Source organism: Lissotriton vulgaris, chromosome 6, assembly GCF_964263255.1.
Source record: "Lissotriton vulgaris chromosome 6, aLisVul1.2, whole genome shotgun sequence".
NCBI lineage: Eukaryota > Metazoa > Chordata > Amphibia > Caudata > Salamandridae > Lissotriton > Lissotriton vulgaris.
The window spans coordinates 650,397,048-650,419,473 of NC_141694.1; the positions used below are offsets into that span (position 1 = coordinate 650,397,048).

General features: G+C 48.5%; 1 protein-coding gene across 1 annotated transcript in view; it reads left to right on the forward strand.

Annotated features, from left to right (window-relative positions):
- The window catches only part of MDN1 (midasin AAA ATPase 1), a 2,142,100-nt gene that overhangs the window by 1,893,409 nt on the left and 226,265 nt on the right, over positions 1-22,426 (forward strand). Inside the window, exon 90 of the mRNA XM_086926648.1 lies at positions 20,720-20,872. Within this exon, the coding sequence (XP_086782774.1) occupies positions 20,720-20,872 (153 nt within the window). The remainder of the gene's footprint in view (positions 1-20,719; positions 20,873-22,426) is intronic.

Sequence of the window (22,426 nt, forward strand, 5' to 3'; positions counted from 1 at the left end):
TGCCAGGAGGCTCTGCGCCTCTGGCAGTGGCTGGAACATCAGGGTATGACCCTGGTGGTTCAACACCTGGCAGGTTCCCTGAACGCCAGGGCGGACAAACTCAGCCATCGGTGCATGATGGATCATGAATGGTGTCTGAACTCGGACGTGGCGCAATGTCTCTTTCAGCAGTGGGGAGAGCCTTGGTTAGATCTATTCGCCACAGAAGAGAACATGCAATGTCATCCGTTCTGCGCGTTGGAATTTCCAAGGCGGCACTCGCTCAGAGACGCTTTTCGTCGCAAGTGGAGTTGCGGTCTGTTGTACGCCTTTCCGCCTATACCACTTCTGCCCAGAGTGCTGAAGAAGATCAGGCGCGACCGGGCCCAAGTCATCCTTGCGGCTCCGGACTGGGCATGAAGATACTGGTATCCCGAGCTACTCAGCATGTCAGTCGATCCCCCGATTCGTCTGCCACTTCACGAGGACCTTCTGTCGCAGCAGCAGGGGACGGTCCTCCACCCGAACCTGTCCAGCCTCCACCTCCATGCGTTGAGATTGAGCGCCGACAGTTGAGGCCATTTGACTTGCCTCCTGAAGTCTGTGATGTTAATCTGGCAGCCAGGCGCCCCTCCACAAAATCGGTATTCGCCTGCAGGTGGGACAGATTGGTGGCATGGTGCACAGCAAAGGCTGGGGATCCACTCTCTGCCCCTCTTTTTGAGGTTCTCCTCTTTCTTCTTTCTCTTGCCCGGCAGGGCTCTGCTCTGGGCACAAGCAAGGGCTACCTCTCTGCCATTTCTGGCTTCTTAAGGCATCCGGATCAGCCCTCTTTGTTCAAGTCCCCAGTTGTAAATAGGTACTTGAAGGACATCACTCATATGTTCTCCCTGTTCCTTTTGTGATGCCTCAGTGGGACTTGAACCTTGTTCTGACTTATCTGATGTGCACTCCCTTTGAGCCACTTCATAACTGTCCTCTTCGTCTTCTTACCCTTAAGACTGCATTCCTGGTTGCCATCACCTCTGCCAGGAGGGTGAGTGAGCTCCAGGCCCTTTCTCCACAACCCCCTTTCCTTTCTGTCCATCCGGACAAAGTTGTGTTGCGGATGCGACCCTCTTTCCTGCTCAAGGTAGTCACAGCCTTCCACATCCGGCAGTCCATCACCTTGCCCACCTTCTTTCTGCCTCCCTCAAAAGAGGAAGAGAGGTTCCACCATCGGGACCCAAAACGTGCGCTCTCATTTTATTTGGACCACACACGCCAGTTCCGAGTGGACGACCAGCTCTTTGTTGGTTACGTGGGTGCTAACAAGGGACGGGCGGTGCACAAACAAACCATTTCTCGATGGGTCGTTTTGTGAATTAAGGCCTGTTATTCTCTGGCAAAGAAGGAGCCTCCGGTGGGGCTGCGTGCCCACTCCACTCGGGCCACGGCGGCTACTACTGCCCTCGGTCGGGGAGTCCCCTTGCAGGACATCTGTTAGGCAGCTACGTGGTCCTCGCTGCACATGTTTGCTAGACACTACTGTCTGGACAGCCAAGTCCGGAGAGAATGCTTTTTTGGCCGTTATGTTCTCCAGGACTTTCTGGTGTGGTCATTGGTTCACAGACCCACCACCGGGGTTGGTATTGCTGGGGTATCTATTCTAAGGTAAGGAATGTAATACTAACCTGTTTCTTTCACATGCGCAAGTTACTTACCTTCGGCAACGATATATCTGTAAGAAACAGTAGTTGGTATTAGATTCCTTACCGCCCCACCCATCCTCTCTGTTCTGCGAACCGATATCTAGGGTTAAGGTTTTTTCCCCTTTGAGGGCCCTAGTTTCATGGCTCCAGTGTCGGTTTTTATCATGGCTCTGCGTTTCTGGCACGGAAAAGCTGTGTATAAGAACTGAAGTCAGCGCGCGAGGGCGGCGTCTAAGTACTCCGACAATGTCATCCCTTCGTCGCAGCCGACGCCTACCGACGCGCAGGGGTACTGCTACGCAAAACTTTCCGGATCCAGTCTGACGCCTGGGGATATTCTAAGGTAAGGAATCTAACACTAACTACTGTTTCTTACAGATATATCATTACCAAAGGTAAGTAACTTGTGCATCAAGACCCCAGGCAGCACAGTATAGTACCAGAGGTCTTTAAGTTTGGCTACTTGTGCCTGCCACAGGAATGCATGGACTTTGTGTGTGAGTATCGAAGCCATATCATGTAGGCTTGCTATGCTGCAAATTAGAACAAGTCTGTCCATATTTTCATGTACAATTACCTGGATCCTCTTTAACTCTGTGTCAAAGACATTATTTGATACCTTCTCCTTATCCAACATTCTTCCCTCTTTAGCATCCCACTAATAAAGACCTTCATGAAGGGCCTCAAAAGAACCGTCCCTCCCAGAGTAGCCCTTGCCCCTGTATGGATCCTCAACATGGTCCTTACCAGACTCATAGGTCTTTGCCGCTCCATCTCACCCCCACACCCCTTTGACCACCATACCCCCTCAACCCCAAACCCCTTTGAGCCATTGTATTCTTGCCCATTGCAATTCCTCTCCCGGAAAATAGCTATCCTCACAACCATAACATTTCTCAAGTGCATCATGGAGTTGAATTGCCAGTTTTTTTCTCTCAACCACACTCTGTAGCAGAGAGAGGCTTTCACTTCCTACATGTGAAACGCATTCTCATGTATTACATTGACAGGGTCAAGCTCTTCTGCAGGCTCGATCCGTTGTTTGAAGCCAGTGTGGAACCTCGTAACATCCAGCCTGTTTTTAAGGTTGGTATGATCAGATGCATAATGAAGTGCATCCACACGTACTGCCACAAATCCAAAAGAGCCATTCCTGTAACCCTCATGTTGCATTTTACATGCAAGAAAGCAGCAGCCATAGCCTCTCTTGGTAATACCTTGCTAATTGATATATGTAAGGCAGCAATTTTGTCAAACCCCACACACTTTAAGTAAGTATTATTTTTGGACTTCTTATTCTGCAGCATGCTGTGATTGGCCAAACAGTCCTATGGACAGACATCTGCATCATTTATGTGATGTCCACCACTTGTAGGGTGCACTGCTTTACAGTCTATGCAGAGCATGTATAGCTACAACAGCACATACTACGAATGGTACATTTTATTTGCGCTGTAAGCATCTGTTTATAGCTTGAAGAGCTGTATATTCATGTGTACCCCCTCTCCGGAAGCGTGTGGCTTTAAGTGTGGATACCTTCTATCTGATAGAGACTTCTAACCACTGAATCCTTACCCTTTGAATATCTCAAGTCATCAGACTCGATCCGGCAGATTTTTGAGCAGTGACCCTGCGCACCAGTAAATGGTGTCTTCTGCCTTTGGGCTAAAAGTGGCGTGGCGGTAATCATATTGGGACCACCTAGATTCACTGATGTCATTTCTTTCCTCTTCCTGCTAGATTGCGCTGATTCAGCTAGCCCTCAGTCACTTTCTGACTTACCTTTTTTTGTCTTTTTGTTGTCCTTTATTGTGAGATTTCATCTGTAGTGTGAGGATGTCATCCAGGAAACCGGCTGTTTTGAAACTTTGTTTGGCCTGTCTCAGGCAAATTTTGGTGACAGACTCCCACATGATGCCTGGAGCCAAGACATGACTCCAAGGCATGTGAGGACTACCAAGCCATGCACCCAAAGGCACCTATGGGAGCGCTACCTCGAGCTCCTCACCACCCAAAGTCTGTCGGCTCCACAACGCTTGAGGTCCAGTTTACGTGGGAGGTCCTGGGACCATTCGCGGATCCCCTCTCTACATTTCTCGTCACAATAGGAGTCATTAGGGAAATCTGGTAATTCCCTAAAGCACTAGAAGTCGAAGAAGTCCAAACACTTTTCGACTTCCCTGCGTCTGTCGAAGTCTTTCGATGAGGGAGTGTTGGCACTTCAGGCCCAGCAAGTCAGCTGGACCTTAATGTAGGTTTGCTCCACGCTTCCCAGATTTTGCCTAAGTGCCTCCCATCTAGCTGAAGGTATTCTGTTGGGCCATGCACTTCATCTTTGGGATGCTAACTCCTTTGCAGCGACTCTGGGCCCCATTGGTGCGGGAGGGGTCCCTAATGGGACCACTGATAGGTTTGCCTGCTTTAATAGTCAGGTACTAAGGATCCCTTACTGGATCCTAAGTGGAGCCGGCAGAGACATTCCTCTGCATTGGCTACAGTACTGACGACACCGGTGCTCGTAGGCTGTGCCATCCCCATTGTCTTTCCGAACTACAACACAGAGCAAGATGGACATTATCTGATGCCGACCAAGGACATCCTTCCCAGAGCCAATACCTCTTTGATGGATAGGCCTGGCGAGGGAGACATTTAAAACTGGTCTATAGACCCTTCTGGAGAAAATCTAGTTGAGGAGGACAACTAGTATGAAGAAGGGGGTGGTGAGGTCAGTGGGTTGGATACCTTTTTATTTAATTATTATTTTATTTATTAATTTTCAGTCAACATAACACTGATACAGTGATGCATCTTCAAAATATGAGATCTGAAAGACAGTTATGGATTCCTTTCCTCAGAATTACCCCCAGGTGTCAGACTGGATCCAGAGCATTTTCTTCAGCAGTACCCCTGAGCGTCGGTAGGTGGCATCTGTGGACTCCGCGTTCGTCGTTGATAACGTGATCGTTGGAATGAAGTTCCCGTATCTACTTAGAAGCCGTCCTTGAGCGCCGATGTCAGTTCTTTCTTTTTCCGTTCCAGCCAACGCAGATCCCGATAGAGCGGTACCTCTAGTCACTTTTTGACTGTCACTTTTTTACTTTTGTCGACATCTTTTACGAGTCGTGGTGCACAGGGATGTCACATTGGCGAACCGGCTTCAAACCTTGTGGCTCTTGTCACAAGGTGAAGTCTGTTACAGACCTGCACCTTCTGTGTCTGTAGTGCTTGTAGCGTGACCACGACCTGAAGTCGTGCTCTGACTGTCAAGCAATGAATCTGAAGTCTTGGCTCGAGCAGTCCCAAAAGCTTCTGAAGGCCTGGCAGTCAGCTCCGCGCCAGTGATTTAAATTCAAATAATATATTCAAGGTTTTTTTTTTTTCTTTTCTAAAAAACAGTGCTCTAAACTGAATTATTTGCATTCTGCTTTTTCTATGTATGTGTTCCCTTGGGAATGGATTAACATCCCGTTGAATTATGAAGTCAGGAGAAGGATGTTGTCACTGTAACTCACGTGATATTTTACCTTTTTAATATTCTCACTAAGCAGTAGCGTTAATGGTCTTGAGGAAGCAGCAAGATACCAGCTGGATCTAGTCAGTCTGCAGAAACTTGTCGACCTTCCACTCTTAATAGTGGTTATTTGTTTAGACCACTGCGCACTTTTTATTACGTTGGGACTGAAGAGGAGTATATTAAAATTTCTTTCTTCTTCTCTACCCTATTTTATTGTTACTCACATTCATGTATTAACACACTTTATTTTTAGAGCACTGCTTCCAGTCACCCTCTAATATATTATTTGAATTTAAATCACTGGGTCCCACATGTAGGTCTAGGCTTTTAAATCTGCCAGTCCGCAGTGGGTACATTATTCTACCTTCAGGTGTGAAGGATCCCAGATGATGAAGGGCGGATCCGAGTGGTGACTGATGGGAATCTTTTCACAAAGAAGGGATACCCTATGCGTGACTTTAGTAGCACACACTATGAGTTTAGCTTCTCCTTTACCTCTACATAGTAATTAGCTTTGTCTGCTCATGATTTGCCCTCTTGCTATTCTTTGTTGGTTTAACTGTTTATAGGGATAGTAGCACTGTTAGGTCATTAAACTGTCCCTAGGACCCTCTCCTCCCCTGTTTTGTTTATGCTCTTCTGAGCCCCTGCTGCCGTTCAATGAGGCCCTCACTGACATCCTTCTGGGTGCTTGGTCCAAGCCCAGCACAGGGGCTCCTATGGATAGGATGATTTCTTTCACCAGCTTAGGACTGCGGACGCTTAACACTGCATGTCTCTTGCGCCGTTACAACCATTCTGTGTGGGACACGGCCACACATATGGTGCCACAGTGCCCGGAGGAGGTCCTGGCCATGCTCTCCTGTGCAGTTGCTGAAGGTAGCGATGCAGCGAAGTTCGCCATATAATGTTCGCTGGACACCACTGAGTCGCTAGGCAGGAAGATTTCATCGCCTGGCTGAGGTCCACTGGTTTTTCGAGGGATGTCCATTCAATTCTTTTGGACATACCTTTTGATGTTTGTCGGTTGTTTGGCGACAAAGGGGACAACGTGCTCGAGCGCTTTAAGAATTCTATGACTACGGCTAGATCCTTGGACCTCGCTACCACCTCTCACCCTGCGCAGTCCGCTTTTCGTCCCTTTCGTGGCTATGTAAGGGGTGCCCCACTACGTTCCGTCCAGAGCCACAGGCCTGGGCAAGCTGTTGAACCTCTGTGTGGCCGGGGAGGTGGGAGCCAGCATCGTGGGTCTGGGGGAAAGCGCACAGGCAAATTCAACCAGCACCCCCTCTGCAGCAGCCTCCAAACCTTCCTAGTTCTACTTTTCAAGGCCACTAGTTGATGGCAGCATTCGCCATGTCCTCCCCCACTGGCACATCACCACGCCGGACAGGTGGGTTTTGCAGGTAGTCCAAAGTGTCTACTCCCTTCCCTTTGGAAGTACCCCTCCCCCATGCCACCTGCTTTTCTTTTTTCTTTTTTTTTTTTTTTTTTAATTTTTATTCATCAAGTGATACATTTCATTATGCCATTACTTCAAACGACTTATACAACTCAATTTGCAGGAAGAAAAAGAGGAAAATATACAATAAATCTCAACATAATTAGACAACATGCATTGATCGCCGGCAAGGCTATCCAATTACCCCCAAACAATAGAAAAAAAGGAAAGAACAAAAAACAGAAGAAGGTGTACTCCTTTATCCATTTTCAAGCCTATGTTTCCAATCTGCTATAGGGGCCCAAATCCATTTCCCCAATTGCTTTGTCTTTCAGCCCTTTTTGTCATACAGCGCTTTCTCTAGTACATATACCGCTAATAACCGTGATGGCCATTGTTGGAATGTTGGCGGATTTGGATCTTTCCACAGTGTTGCGATGCATAGCCGGCTTAGTCATCGCTAGGTATATAAACTCATATTGAGGCATTTCTGCGCCGTCCCTGGTTACCCCTAGAACCATAACTTCGTTAGTTATACTAACTTTAAAGGAGTCCAGGGCTGGACATGCCGCGAACATGTGTATGGTATCCGCCTGCGTTGCTTGACATCTAGGACAGACTACCCCCGTTGTTCCACCCCATTGAGCAATTCTGTGTGGTGTGTAATAGAGCTCATACATGGTCTTGTATTGCTGGACTTGTAAGATGGCTACTCTTAACACCGAGTTTAAAAGCTTGAACGATTTTTCAACCTCATTACCAGATAGGCTTAACTTGGTATTCCATTTTTCAACAACCCTTCCACAGTCATCCTCCTTATACTGACTCAATTCCCCATATACCTGGGATATCGAGCAACCCTTCTTATCCTTTAGAAATTCCATGATTTTCTCTCTCTTATAGTTAGTGTCCCCTCTCTGCATTTTTACCAATGCTGATGTTATTTGTAAATATTTGAAAAAATCTCTGCGATCTAAGTTATATAGCTGCTGTGCTTGATCAAATGGCATGAGGCCAGTCATATCCATAAGGTCAACAATCATTTTTACCCCCAGCGTATCCCACCTCTTCATTACTTGATCATGGAATATCGCTGGTAGCAGCTGATTCTTGAATAAGGGCGTACAATAGTTCATCCTCCCCATTTTAATTTTCTTCCTAAAAGTTGACAAAATTGATATTGCCGCCCCAAGGGTCTTGAACTTAAATTTTTTGTAGTAACTACCTTCATTGAACGAGAGGAGCCACTTATTGGAATCCTTGATTAATAACTCGTATATATCAGAGACACTCTCCCCCGCTCTCCATCGGTCCTCCATACTCCCGCCCACTAACCCTCTGATATATTGCAAGACAGTCGCCCAATAATAAGCCTTGAAGTCGGGTGCCGCAAGACCCCCTAGTTCCCTTGATAGTGACAGAAATTTTAATGCTCGCCATGTTCTACCTTTAGCCCATATAAAACGGTTCGTGACTCCCTCTATTTCACTGAACCAGTTGTTATTGAATTTTAACGGGATAGTGCGAAACAAATATAATATTTTAGGCAAAAATATAATTTTTATTAAGTTACATCTGCCAATTGTTAGATGCAGGTTGTTTAATCTATCTACATCCCCTTTAGCTTTTTTGATCACCGGCCCCAAATTCATTTCCACTTCCTTTGAGAGATCTGATGTTAATGTTATCCCTAGGTAGACTGCTGAGTCTGTTATTCTTTGATCCACCATCGTCACCTTTTTATTAATTACAATTTGGGTTTTACTCTGGTTTAATTTATAACCCGAGAGCGCCCCATACAAATTTGCTTCCCTTTCTATTTCCAATAGTGCCGCTGCCGGGTCCGTAGATGTTATGGCTAGGTCGTCGGCATACCCTAAGATTTTTGTTTCAAAACAATTGGCGAGATGTTTTCGTTCAGCTCTATCTTTCTTATGAAGGCGTCTATATAAAAGTCAAAAAGCAACGGGGAGCAGGGGCACCCTTGCCTAGTTCCCCGTCCGATATTTATTGTCCCGCTATGCTCTCCCATAATCCTTAGTCTTATCGTCGGTTTCTTATATAAGGCACTCAGAGCCCCGATACAGATATTACCTATATTTGCCTTCTCTAATGCAGCCCAAAGGAAACCCCGAGAGGCCCTATCAAATGCTTTTTCAGCGTCTAACAATATTAGAGCCATAGGGTCTCGTGAGGCTGCCGTCCCATCAAACAGTGTACACACTCTTCTAATATGCTCTGCAGTCCCCCTGCCAGGGATAAACCCATGCTGTCGGGGGGGGGGGATGATCTTCCCTATAGCAGAGCTTAGCCGATTGGCCAGAATCTTGGAATAGATCTTCGTATCACTATTCATCAAGCGTATAGGTCTATAAGACCCAGGATCAGTTGGGGGTTTATTCTTTTTCAGGAATACCACCATAGTGGCCTCCCCCAAAGACTCGGGAGGTGCCGCTCCTCTTTGCGTAGACACTATAAGCTGGTAAATATCCTCTTCTAGACTGGGAAGAAATTCTTTATAAAATTCCAGCGGGATAAGATCGGGGCCCACAGCTTTCCCAGCAGGTAAGTCTTTGATTGCTGCCTGTATCTCTTCTAGCGTAAAGTTAGTTTCCAGCCCGCTTTATCCTCCATTGTCAGCTTCTCTACTTGCACACTCTCTAGATAGCTCTCTATGTCACCGCTATCAGCACCGCTGTCAGGATCGTATAGATTCTGATAGAAATCCTGAAATATTGAGCAGATCCCCCTTGGTGTTGTAGCTGAAGACCCTGCTTTTAAATTAACCTGTGAGATTTCCTCTTTAGTAGCCGCCTGTCGGGTTTTAATAGCTAATATGCGACCTATCTGCTCACTAAACTCATATTGGTCCTGCTTTCACGCCAGATATTTTCCTGCTGCTTTGACTGCAAGTGACTCGCCTACAACTGCCTTTGCTATAGCCAGATTTTGTAATATCCCTGCTACATCGTGTTTGGCCCTAATTGCTTCAGTTAATTCTTCTTCAATGACAGCAACTGTTCTTAACTTGCCCTCTATTTCCTCCTTTGCTAACTTTTTTCGTTTTATCGAGAAGCTGATCGTTTCCCCCTTATGCCAGCCTTCATAGCGTCCTAGACTATTATGGGGGAGGCAGACCCTCTATTTATCTTTGGATATTCTTTTAGCCAGCTGTCCATCTGGGTAACATACTTAGGATCATGTAGCAGGGCTCTCTCTCTCAAAGTCCAGTTAGATTTTTCTTTTTGATAATTTGGAATAGAGATATCTAATACCAGAGGGCTATGGTCTGACATCACCCGTGGTAATTTTCTAACTTTGGAAATAGATATCAGCGCAGGTGATATCAGAAAATAGTCCAATCTAGCTAAGAATTTGTGTGGCGCAGAGTAATACGTGCTCCCCCCTCCACCAGTATTTTGCAGGCAAGATGGCGTCTGACTAGAGGCACTCGAGAACGCTCCCGATGCCTAAAGTTTAAAAAATGCAGGTAATGGTGTATTAAGTCTACATACCCCCATGGAAGCAGCCCTTAAGGACAGCGATCTCTTGTCTGCGGCCGAGGGTTGATTTTCGGACTCCTGGCGACGGCAGCAGCAGTGCTCGCGGAGCTGCGAGAGCGGCGAGCCGGGCGGACCTTGGGCGGAGCCAGCGTAGTCAGCGGAGCAGGCGGAATCACTCGCGAAGCTGGCAGAGACGGAGCTACCGCTGGAGCCAGGGTAGCGGGCGGAGTGGTGAAAAATCATCACGGACACGGCTTGCGGAGTGCACTCTCCTGCGAAGATTACAGAGACTGAGCAAGAGGCAGTCACAGTCGACATACATTGGAGAATAGCCTGAGCAACTCGAGAACCCCCAGCAGCTTGGAAATCTTAGGGATGGCTCAGAATAATAAGCGAGGAGGAAAAAGGGAAAGCTCCTGATGTGGAGCAAGTGACTTCCAAGCAGTCTGTGCCCCAGAAGGACCCTGGGAAAAGCAAGGATATCGAAGACACCCCAGGTGAGAGCGGGGGTGCGACAAGCGATGCTGGGGCTTGGAGCAACACCAGGGGGAAGAAGGTTGGGGTGCTGTATCCAGGGTCTATGGCAAGCACTACTCACACGGCTAATGTTGCTAATCCTGGGGGGAACACAGGGGGCACCAAAACTATTATGGGTTATTTCACCCCTATTGGCCAAGACATTACAGCTAATGCAGCTAACGCAGCAGGGAAAACCGCACTGGCCCTGGAAAAGAAAAGAGAAAAAAATGCGGCTACACGTAAGGGCAAGACAAATATACAGGAAAGCCGACGGACGGTATCTGAGGCACAGGATGCTAATCCTGAGATACAATGGGGGGAGATCATAGAGGCCCAGGAACACGACTAAGGAAGCAGAGAGCCAGATCCAGTAGAACCAGCAGATACGCCACAATGTCAAGGGAACCCCCCCCAGGAGTCTGAACAGTGGGGTCCGAAGTAGTTAATCTGTTGCGCGCAACAGGCACAGAGACACTGGTAACTGAAATGCTGGTTCAGGAGATTACTGCAAGCAGCGGCCCAAGCGGTGCCGAGGACAATCTAGACGTAGCTGATAATTTTTTCGTAGACACCGATGGGTCTGAAGATACCCCATCCAGGCTGGATGGGAGTGAGGGGGAGAACTCGACAGATGTCATCCTTGGTTTCAGCTCAGGAGGAAACAGCAGAGCCTCTCCTAATGAGAGGGATATAGCCACTAGGAGAAAAAGGCTGTCAAGGCGACAAAGAGACACACAGTCACAGGAAAAAGCATCTAGCGGGCACGACGCGCTAGTGGAGGCAACAACGCAACAACTCTAAAATGGGATTATTCAGCCACTCTGGGTACTTATCCGGAGCATATGTTGCAGGGAGGTACTGAGGCGCCGGAAGCTGAAACCCCTCCATTGCAGTTGATACTAGACTCAATAAAACAATTGCAAGATGCAACAAAGATCGAGGGAAGTAAAAATCGGCTCGCAATGAGGAATCTACTAGGCTTAATCAAAAAAATCGCGAAGATCTGTACAGACACAAAAGCAAGGGTATCTCACCTGGAGGACCGCACAAGCACCCTGGAAGATCAACAATCAAAGGACACAGCCAAGGTAAAGGGACATGAGCAGCAACTCGTCGATATTCAATGGAAATTGGAAGATCTAGAGAGTCGCCAGTGGCGAAATAACCTCAGGGTCCTGGGTATTGAGGAAGGGAAGGAAGGGGATGATGTGAGAGCCTTTGTCCTGAAGCTGTTGAAGGGAGCGTTCCCAGAGTTGAGCCACTGGGAGTGGGACAAGGAAGTCCAAAGAGTGCATCGATTTCCAATGACCATGAAGAAAAACGCAATACAAGCCCAGGGAGGAACTCGGACACCACAGAGGCCACAAGCTATATTGATATTCTTTGGGAACTTCTTATTGAGGGAGGAAGTGTGCGCTAAAGCTCGACCTAATGCTAAACGCTCGTTTGACAATCAGTCCTTCTTTACAACTCCAGATTACTGCCATATGACAGTGGAAAGGCGATGGAGATTGAGAGAACTGCTGGATCCATGCCATCAAATGGGATTGCAGGCGAATCTAATGAACCCTGCTAGGCTGAAGATCATATATAAATCCACGGTCAGAGTCTTTACTTCTGAAGTACAAGCAAAGGCGTACATGGACACACTAAAAGCAAGCGGCTCAGCAAACACCACAGCATGAAGGGGTTGCTAGACTGGAAACATTATGGACGTATGCAGATAGGGCCGCTTACTTGTACATTTGTGATGGGGGGACACGGTGGCCGCATAGAGGGCCCAAAGGGATTGCTCGAACAGAAAATAGGCATCAGGGCTGACTCACAAAAACAAAGGGAGGGGAAAGGAAAAAAAGGGGGGAGAAGACGAATAATCGATAATACAGTGGCATAATGCACCAGAAATATAAGCTAAAGGATGTGAGGCAGAGGGAGGCTGACGGTCAGACTCCATCACAGAGACCTCAGGTCTACTTGCCTCAGTAGGCGGGGGGGGGAGGGGTGAAGGTAGGGGTGGTTCATGTAGAAGTGGTCGAAAAGGGGGGGGGGGGAACCAGAGGGAGTAAAGAGGAAAAATCGTCATCATCAAGAAATCACATGGGAGGAGAAAAAGGGGAAAGGAAGGGGGCAAAGGAAAAACATTTAATGCGGATAGTCACAATCAATATATGTGGCTTGAACAATGCTAAAAAAAAACGAAGAGAGTTGAACGAATATTTTACGGACAACATACGCTGATATTGTATGCATACAGGAAACCCATATTGAGATATCTCGCAAATTTTTGCTGGAACAGCTCGGTTATCAGCTATTAGTATGTACAACTCAAGGGTCTAGGACTCGGGGAGTGGCTATATTGGCACAGGGTAGGATGTTGACAGTAAATAAGCAGAAGGCAGACCCCTATGGTCGATGGGTTATGATTGAATGCAAGGCACATGGTTTCAGTTTCATTCTCTGCTCCATTTATGCTCCCACAGTAGATGACCCGGTGGTCTTAAGACTATATCAATGTACAAATGACAAACTGGCCTATGCCTATTATAGTTTGTGGTGATCTGAATATTAACGGCCTGCATGGCCTGTGGAAAAATGATCCAGCCAGGTTTCTGGGCCGAAAGAAGAAAAGTCATAAGCCATTGATACACATGATGCAGGATAATGGGCTGATTGACATATGGGAACTGCAAAATGCCACCTGCTTTTCATCGCATGTTGGAGGATCACTTGGCTCTTCTGCTTCAGGAAGTTGCGGCTCTCTTGGCTAAGTGAGCCATCGAGCGAGTCCCTGTGCCAAAAGTAGGTCTTTGTTGTTTTTCCCACTACTTCCTGGTACCCAAAGAAGGACAAAGACCTGCGTCCTATCTTGGATCTCAGGGACGTCAACCGCTTCCTCCATAAGAAGTTCAAAATGGTAGCGTTGGACTTGAAGGACACCTATATTCTCAACCAAGTCCTGCCTGCTCACCAGCGTTACCTACGGTTAATGGTAGGCCACAAGCATTTTCAGTTCGCCGTGCTTCCCTTTGGCCTTACCAGCGCCCCTCGGGTGTTTACGAAAGTGATGGCGGTGGTCGCAGCTCATATGTGCAGATCAGGGGTTCCAGTCTTCCCCAACATCGTCTCCAGACTACGGCCGAGCGCCTGCATTCAGTGGGGTTCACTAGCAATGTGCAAAAGTCACACCTGATTCCCTCCCAGAAGCTCCTTGTTCGAGGCATGTGAGCTGCAGATTACACACTGTGCATAGATGGCCACCTAGTGTTGGGCCCGGACGTTTGCAGTTTGGTTTGTTGTAGAAAAGTCTTTTAAGTCGCACCTGATTCCCTCCCAGAAGCTCCTTTTCATCGGGGTGGTTCTGGACACAGCACAGTGTCGGGCTTATCCTCCCGAACAGCGAGTCTGGGATATTCGGGCTCTGATTCCTATCTTTCAGCCTCTATGCCAGGTATCGATCAGAATGACCTTGAGGCTGCTGGGTCTCATGGCCTCCTGCATCCTGTTGGTGGATCATGCCAAGTGGCAAATGCTGGCTCTGTAGTGGGACCTGAAGTTCCAGTGGGCACACCATCAGCTGAATCGTTCTGATTGCGACCGGATCTCGGAGGGCGCTGCACACCAATTGCAGTACCTTTGGTCTCTGGCAGAGTCCAGGCTCCACATCAACCTTCTGGAGCTCCGGGTGATTTGTCTTGCACTGAAGGCATTTCTTCCCTCTGTCAAAGGAAGAGTAGTGCAGGTGTTCACCTACATTACCACCGCCATGTGGTACTGCAACAAACAGGGCGGGTGGGGTCATGGACCCTATGTCAAGGGGCTCTTCGCCTTTGGACATGGCTGGAACATCAGGGCAAATCCCTGGTGGTTCAACACCTGGCAGGTTCCCTGAACGCTAGGGCGGACAAACTCAGCCACTGGTGCATGATAGATCACAAGTGGCGCAATGTCTCTTTCAGCAGTGGTGAGAGCCTTGGTTAGATCTATTCGCCACCAAAGTTACTAGGCCTTGTTTTCTTCCCAAAGTGCTTACCTCTTTCCTCATAGGGTAGACAATCACTTTACCCACCTTCTTCCCGCCCCCTTCTAAAGAGGAGGAGATGATCCACCATCTGGATCCAAAATGCGCACTTTCATTCTATCTGGATCGTGCAAAACAATTCCGGGTGGATGACCAGCTCTTTGTTGGCTATGTGGGCGCCAAGATGGGTTGTTCTTTGCATCAAAATCTGCTATTCCTTAGCGAAAAAAGAATCTCCTGTGGGGTTGCGAGCCCAATCCACCAGGGCTACGGCATCTACAACTGCTTTGGGGCGTGGAGTCTCCTTCATGACATCTACCAGGCAGCTACATGGGCTTCATTGCACACTCAAAATATGAGATCTGAAAGACACTATTAGTTATGGATTCCTTACCCCAGAATTACCCCCAGGCGTCAGACACTGCTGCCTGGCCAGCCAAGTTCGGAGAGACTGTTTCTTTGGCCATTCAGTTCTCCAAGACTTTCTGGTATGAACTTGGTTCGTAGACCCACATCCGGGGTTGGTATTGCAGCGGTATTTGTTTTAAGGTCAGGAGATTAAACTAATAGTCTCTTTCAGATGAACAAGTTACTTACCTTTGGTAAATAGATTCCTTAACGCCCTACCCACCCTCCCCATTCTGCGAACTGACGTCTAGAGTTAGGGACTCCCTTTCAGGGCCCTAGTCTTGTGCACCAGTGGTCAGTGTCTTGCATGGCTCTGCGCTTCTGGTGTGGAATGTCATGTAAAGAACTATCTGATTGAGACTACTAGCTGCAGATTTCTTAACGTAGAATAGATACCTTAGAATTAACCCCATGCTTGAGACTGGATACAGAAAACATTTCTGCCACAGCACTTCTGCACGCCTTGACTCTGCCCTGACGCCACCTGTGTTCGTAACGTCAGCGAGAATACATAAGTCCCACCCAGAGCACCTATGTCAGTTTTTTCTCTGTCCGTGTGCAATGCGGATCCAGATTGTGTCCTGGCCTGTTTTCAGTCCTTCTCTTCCTTTTCATGCTTTGGCGTTACGTGGAACAGTGTGCGAATACCTTTGGGCTTTAAGAAGTGTACCGCCTGTGCACGTCCCATGTCGGTGACGGACCCTCCCCCGATTTACATGTGGTGCATGGGTGAGCACCACGACTCAGAGAGCTGCGACGCCTGCCAACACCTTAGGCCTAAATCATGACGGGAACGCCAGATAAAGTTGCTGTTGGCGGGCTTATCCAGGTCGGTGTCCTCCCATCGTCCGTCCCATACATCGGAGGCAAGGAGCTGCCGGTTTCTTCTGTAGAATCAACCGTCGCCGCGGCCCTTTGGGTGTGGCTCACCGGCTGGTAGGTCCTTCAGTTTGTCTCTGAGGTCCTGTCCTCCTTCCGCAGTGGGCACCGGCTCCCCCTGGGACAGGCACCCCCGCCTCCCTACCCGCCATTTCCAGGCACGGAGGGAACTAGGGCCCAAATGACAGCCGGCGCTGCAGGCTTCTTTGGCCCTTCCTCCACCTCCTGACACGTCTGCGGATCCCTTGCCTTGCGCGGAGTCGCCGGCGGCTCCGGCCCTGGCGCTGAAACCTTCGGCTTCATGTCGTAAGAGAGTGGCGTCGTCGGGTGTAGTCCTTCGGGGCTCCCCTCCTCGGCGCCTAGCGTCCCTGTCTCGCCTCAAATACCTACGGGGCTTCCTGTGGTGTCGCAGGTAATCGCCGGGACTCCGGGCTTGTCCCCGAGTCCCCCTCGACCCTCTGAGCAGGCAGGTGCCTCACAAGGGGTTGAGCCGGCACTGTTTTTGTGCCAGGAGCTTTCCTCCCCGGCTCCGGTGGAGTCGCGGGTGGAGGCCGGGACCTGAGGTGCCTTCCTGAGACCCTCTCGGTCCTTGACGCGGGCGGCTGCCCCGTCTGAGATCGAGCCAGCGCCTTTTCGCCGCAGCGCCTTCGTCGTTCCGGCGTCTGCCTTGCCCCATTCTCCTGGAAAGCACGTGGTGACAGGAGTCTGGCCTGCGCCACGGAGGCTTACTCCGGCGCCAGTCAACAACTATCAGGCGCCGATGGCGAACTTCACGGAGCAGCGTCGGGTTTGGGATTTGTCTCCTGAGGTCCCTTCTTCTCCAGAGGTCTGCAATCTGTTGATGTGTTCCTCCCCGGAGACAGGGCACTGTGTTGCATTTTCACCGGCATCTTCCAGGGAAGGCTCTTCGCCGTCCCCACGGCATAAATCCTCAAACCCTTCTTTCCGTGGCTCGCGTCTGGCTTCTCCACCGGCCTCTCCGACCTCCCCTGGGGCCCCTCAGGTTCCCCATTTCTCTGTGGATCCTCCTCTATTCCGGGGCTGGCCCCTCCCCCCTGGACTTTGGGATGGGTGGCTCAGTCTGCAACAGTCGCCCACGGAGGAATTACTTCCCCGTCTGTGGCGCCCTACTGAGGCCAGTGTTGCCTTTCTTAGGGCTATTTCCACGGCTACTGATATTCTGAGGATGGGTTAACCAGTTACTCCATATCCTTCAGACAACCTTTTGGAGATTCTCCACCAGGGCTCTGGTGGACGGGAGTTGTTCCTTCCTTTTGAAGCGTCACTCCATAATGCTCATGGGGCATGGAGGCGCCCTGCCACAGGCGATCCGGTGCCTCAGGCACTACTACATCGCCATCGTCCTACTCCGCACGACTCTGTCTGTCTTTCTTTCCACCCTTCTACTCAAGGCGCTATACTGCGAAACGCCTTTCCATGTTTGCCTGTGGTGTTGTTTCCTCCGTCTCGGGGGGCCTGGTGTTTAGATTCATGGGGACGTAATGTCTTTGCTTCTTCCAGTTCTGCCTTGCGGGCACTTAAGACTTTGTGTGTGTTGATCAGGGCTTCTTCCAGCCTGTGGGATTCTGTGGAGTCCCTTCTTTCTCATGTCTCTCACGAGGATGCCCGTGCTGATCTGTGGGGCCGTTAGTTGGATGGTAGGGAGTTTATTCTTCATGCGGCTTTGGATGTTGCTGATGTGTTTGGCCGTACTATGGCCACTTATTTGGCTCTCCGTCGCCATGCTTCGCTACGTGATGCTGTGTTTCCTGAACATATTAGAGAGCATCTGGTCGACCTCCCTTTTGACGTGGTCCAGCTGTTTAATACACATGCAGACTCCGCCATTTACCGTCTTCTTGTGGGGCTCCATCCTCCTCAGTAGGTTGTTTTACTGATCCTCTTGGTCATGGTGGGAGGCGTTATCCCACTAGATTCTTCTTTTGGGTTTTGGAGTGGCTGTTACATTTTCTGTGAGTGTACAGTGCCCTCGGGGTCCTTGGCCCCCTTTCTTCAGCTGGCTGCTGGTTTAGCCCCTTTTTTGGTGAGGAGGTGTTTTTGGCTGATTACTAATCCTCCTGTGGTTTCTGCCGCAGGTTTATGGTTTAGTCCTCTGATGCAGGATTGTTTTTTCCCTAAGAGTGGTTCTCATGTTTTCTTGGGACGTGTACTACCCTATGTGGGGTACATGTAGCTATTGTGTAGCCCTGTCTTAAGTTTGGATGGTGTGGACTCACCCTTGCAGGTTCCTTGCCCCTCCTCGTGTTACTGCTTTACGATGCATGGCTTGGCCATCTACAGTGTTCTGCTGCAGTGTTTTTGCCCTTCACCTGCCGTTTTGCTCTGGTCCTCTGGTTATTCTGAGGGAATAGTTTTCCTGTGTGACCGGCTGGTCCGTCCTACTTTTTTCTTATCTTATAGCTGATCACACTTCTTCGTGGATCGGTTCTGTCCGGAGTTGTCCCTGTGGGCGTTGTTCCGGATGTTTTGCAGACTTCCCCTTCTTCTGAGCCTGACGTGGTCTGGACGTTTAGTTTTGTGGTGCTTGTTAGCTGCTGCCCCACCTGCTCTTCTGTTCTATGGCCGGTAGCCTTGGAGTGGGCCCTGGCGCTCCTGCTTCTTGCCCTGTGGTATCATTGTGAGGTTGCGTTCTTCTTCTTCTGCCTCATGGCTGGGGTGCTGTTCTGTCTTGTCTGTTGACTTCGAACTGTGACGGGCTCGGCTGCCCTCTGGACTGGGTATGTGTCCCGGTGGACGGCTTTGCCGCGCTCCTGCCTCTTCTCCTTGGAGTCTGTGGGTAGCTCTTCTTCCTAGGTACTCCTTTGTGTTGCCTGTGCCCTTGGGGCTTCCGGTGGAGGTTCCGGTGCGTTAACTGGGTTTGGGGTGTTCTGGCCTCCGGATTGCCTTGTTTTCTCCTATTGGTGAAGGCTGGATGGCCTCTTTGTCGTTCTAACACATTCCCTTGGGGCAGGTGTTTGTCCACAAGGCTGAGGTACTCTTCCGCTTAGAGCCTGTGGGTTATTTTTCCCTGTCACCTTGACTGGTTCCCTCTAGGGGGTCTTGCGCTCCTATGAGCTGGTGAGATCCTCTCGCAGAACCCTCCTCCCCCTGGGGTATGGCTAGGGTATCTAGTCTACGTTAAGGAATCTGCGGCTAGTAGTCTCTATCATATGTACCAGTTACTTACCTCCGGTAACGATGTATCTGGTAGAGACTATTCTAGCCGCAGATTCCTTCACGACTCACCCTTCCTCCCCATTTCTGCGAGGACCCCTCTCGGTCTTCTGTACTTGCCTGCTTCAGGGCGGCGGTCCTCTGCGGGTGTCCCCTTTTTTGTTACTCCCTCCCTAGGGGAATGCTTGCCTTGTTGTTGTGGCTATTCCATTCTGGTGAATGCCTGGGTGTTTTTGTGCCCATGCAATTGGTCTCCAAGGTAGGGTTGTGCGCTGCTTCCTTGTGTTTGCTTGCACTTCTGACTCTTACAGTCCTTGGTGTTGAGCCCGCTAACTTGGTCTAGCCCCTCGGTTCTTTTAAGAGATCCCCCCTCCCTTGCTGATGTGGTTGGGAGATGACTTGTCACTGCTCTTCCATTCTGGCATGAAACCCTTCTTGGTTCCGGGTGATGGGTGCAGACTTCTTTGTCTGCTGTGCCCTTTTTCAAATGCCTTCTGCCTCTAGAGAGGCTGTTATGTTGGTTACAGACTTGCCTTCAGTTGCTGCACTCTATTCTTTCATTCCATGACTTGGTGCCTTAGTACCTGGCACTATTCTGGATGATTCTGTTCCTCACCATTGTTTCTTTCCCTTCTGTATAGCTGGGTTTTCGCACACTGTTCTAGTATTCTGTATTCTCACAGTTTTGTTTGTGATGGCTCCGTGTTGTGGCGTGGAAAGTTCTCCGAAGAAATCTGACGTAGGCGCGCCGGGGTGGCACTTGTGTATCCTCACTGACGTCACGAACGCGGACGACGTCAGGGTGGAGTCACTGGGTGTCGTCCCCCCGGCGTGCAGGAGTGCTGTGACAGAAAAGTTTTCTGGATCCAGTCTCACGCCTGGGGATATTTCTAGGGTATCTATTCTACGTTAAGGAATCTGTGGCTAGAATTGTCTCTACCAGATACATAGTTACCGGAGGTAAGCAACTCGTACAACGTCAGCGCGGACGGCACAGCCTCTAAGTAGATACCACAACGTCATTCCGGGTACAACAACGACTGGTTGTGTCGACCAATGCCACCTACCGACGCACAGGGGTACTCCTGAGAAAAAAAACATTCTCCACATCCAGTCTGATGCCTAGGGCCAATTCTAAGGTAAGGAATCTATAACTATTATATGTATCATACAGATGTATTGTTACTAAAGGTAAGTCACTTGTGCAACATGTCACATACATTGGTTTACACACTTACATGACACATCGTCTTTACATAACATGCACTTATGTGTGTGCTGTATAGTGCCCTGACATCCTACAATGGTATGAGTAGCATTTCAAATGAAATTAAATACATGGTAGAAAGGGGCAATGGAGTTATTAGGGACACTGTGGAGGGTTATAGTGAGGGAATCCATGGAGAAGGAGATCCTTTGGGTTGTGCCAACAAAGATAGTCACACCATGCGCCATCAGCTTTAAGCTCGGATACCTCCGGATCTAGCCAGCGCTATATAAAACTCTTCAAATAAATAAATAAAATAGTAAATAAATAAAGCCAGCATTAGTGTGATTTAATATTTTCCAATTTGTGTGTCTGGCAATATTCAGGAGGAAGAGGCGGCGGCAGAGAATGAAGATGTACCAGAGTCCTTAGATAGGATGGAGCATGAAACAAGTGGCAAAACAGCAGAAGAAAATTTGCAGAGTGAGAGTGCTGTTGAGCTGGCCGGTGAAGCTTCAGAGAAGGACCAAGCCAAAGAGGTAAAGTAGACATAATCTAGAAAAAATACTTTTTTTGAGTTGTATACCTAGAAGTGGTCCTTATAATGTGGTTGCCCTTGTTTGAGCAAAGTCTATTAGGCACATTAAGATTGTAAATCTAGCTGAATGGTTTGACCTTGTAGTTCTCATCGGTGCCACTGCAGTCTTCAAAAAAAACCCTGAGTCTCAAAATTATACAATGTAGCTTAATTGGACTTAACATGTCCAATTCCGATACATACTTCTGAGCACAGACTCCTTACCTTTAGAAGGTTCCCTGGTACCAAAGTGGATGAAAAGTTTTTGTTTTAGCAATGTTGTCTTTGTCCTGCCATGGTTTTGCTGCTATTTCATACAAACCCGAAAGTGACGGCAATGAGCCACACATAAGCGCTGACATCAGTTATATTTTTTCTCTCCCTTTGACACCGGTCCGAAGCTCCACTTTCACCTTTGTTGGTTTTCCATGACTTTAAAATGATCCAGTCAGGAAAAACAACAGGATTAAAACCGCCTTATGACTGCAGGAAGAGGATGCCGACCACTGACCCACACTTCTATGGCGCTTGTGGTCTGGTCATGACTTGAAGTTGTGCAATTAGTGAGCCCTCAATAACCTGAATATGACCAGGGACGGGAGGTGAAATGCTACATTGCTGAGTATTAGAAGAGTTTGCGTTCGAACAGGTCTCTCCAAGTCCCTAGTCCATTCTGAGTCATAAGATTTGTCCTGCATGAACTCCTGTTCCCACAAAGAATTTCCCATATTTAAAAAAAAAAAAAAAAAAGCTCAAGAAAGTCAAGGCGGACTTTGACTGCATCCTGCCACTCGAAGTCTGGTGAAAACTTCAATTGTGACGCCAGTCTTTGAAACTGAATCCACATCAGCCTGCAATAGGTCTATGCCGCACTATGAAATAAATTAAATTAAATATTTGTGCAGCCAGACCTTCAATTTAGGCAATTTCCTCAATGCCAAAACTGTTAAAGGCTTGAAAACCCTATTCGGTGTAATATACAGTCCAGGGCATAGCTTAAGTCCATCACAACACAGATGATTATGAGGAGGGGGACAAATGCTCCTGCCTCATTAGGCTGATGTAGACTCTACTTAGACTTGCAAAATACCAGTGAGCTCAGATACCTCATGAGGAACAGAGCTGGATTCAACATCTGGTCCAGAAAGGGAAGAAAGTGCCCCTTTTATTGTAGTTTCGGAAAGAGCAGAAGTGCTAGATTTTCACTTGTTTGCTCTAGAAACCAAAGTCAATTTGACCAGATCAACATAATCTGAGCCACTGATACCATTTAACAAGACCTTTATGGACACTTATGGCTAGCTAGTCTGGGTCACCCTCAACCGCTGTGGTCAGCTGACCTATGGCCAGAGACACAGATCAGAACCTAACATTTTGACGAAACAATCCACGTCTGAAAGCATTGTGTTGACTGCATCACAAGTAAAGTCAATCCAAATGATTTTCATTCGAACCCCCTTGATAGGAAGTTGAAATGTATTGTTGCCTTTGCCAAGAAAATTATTTTCTCAGCTAG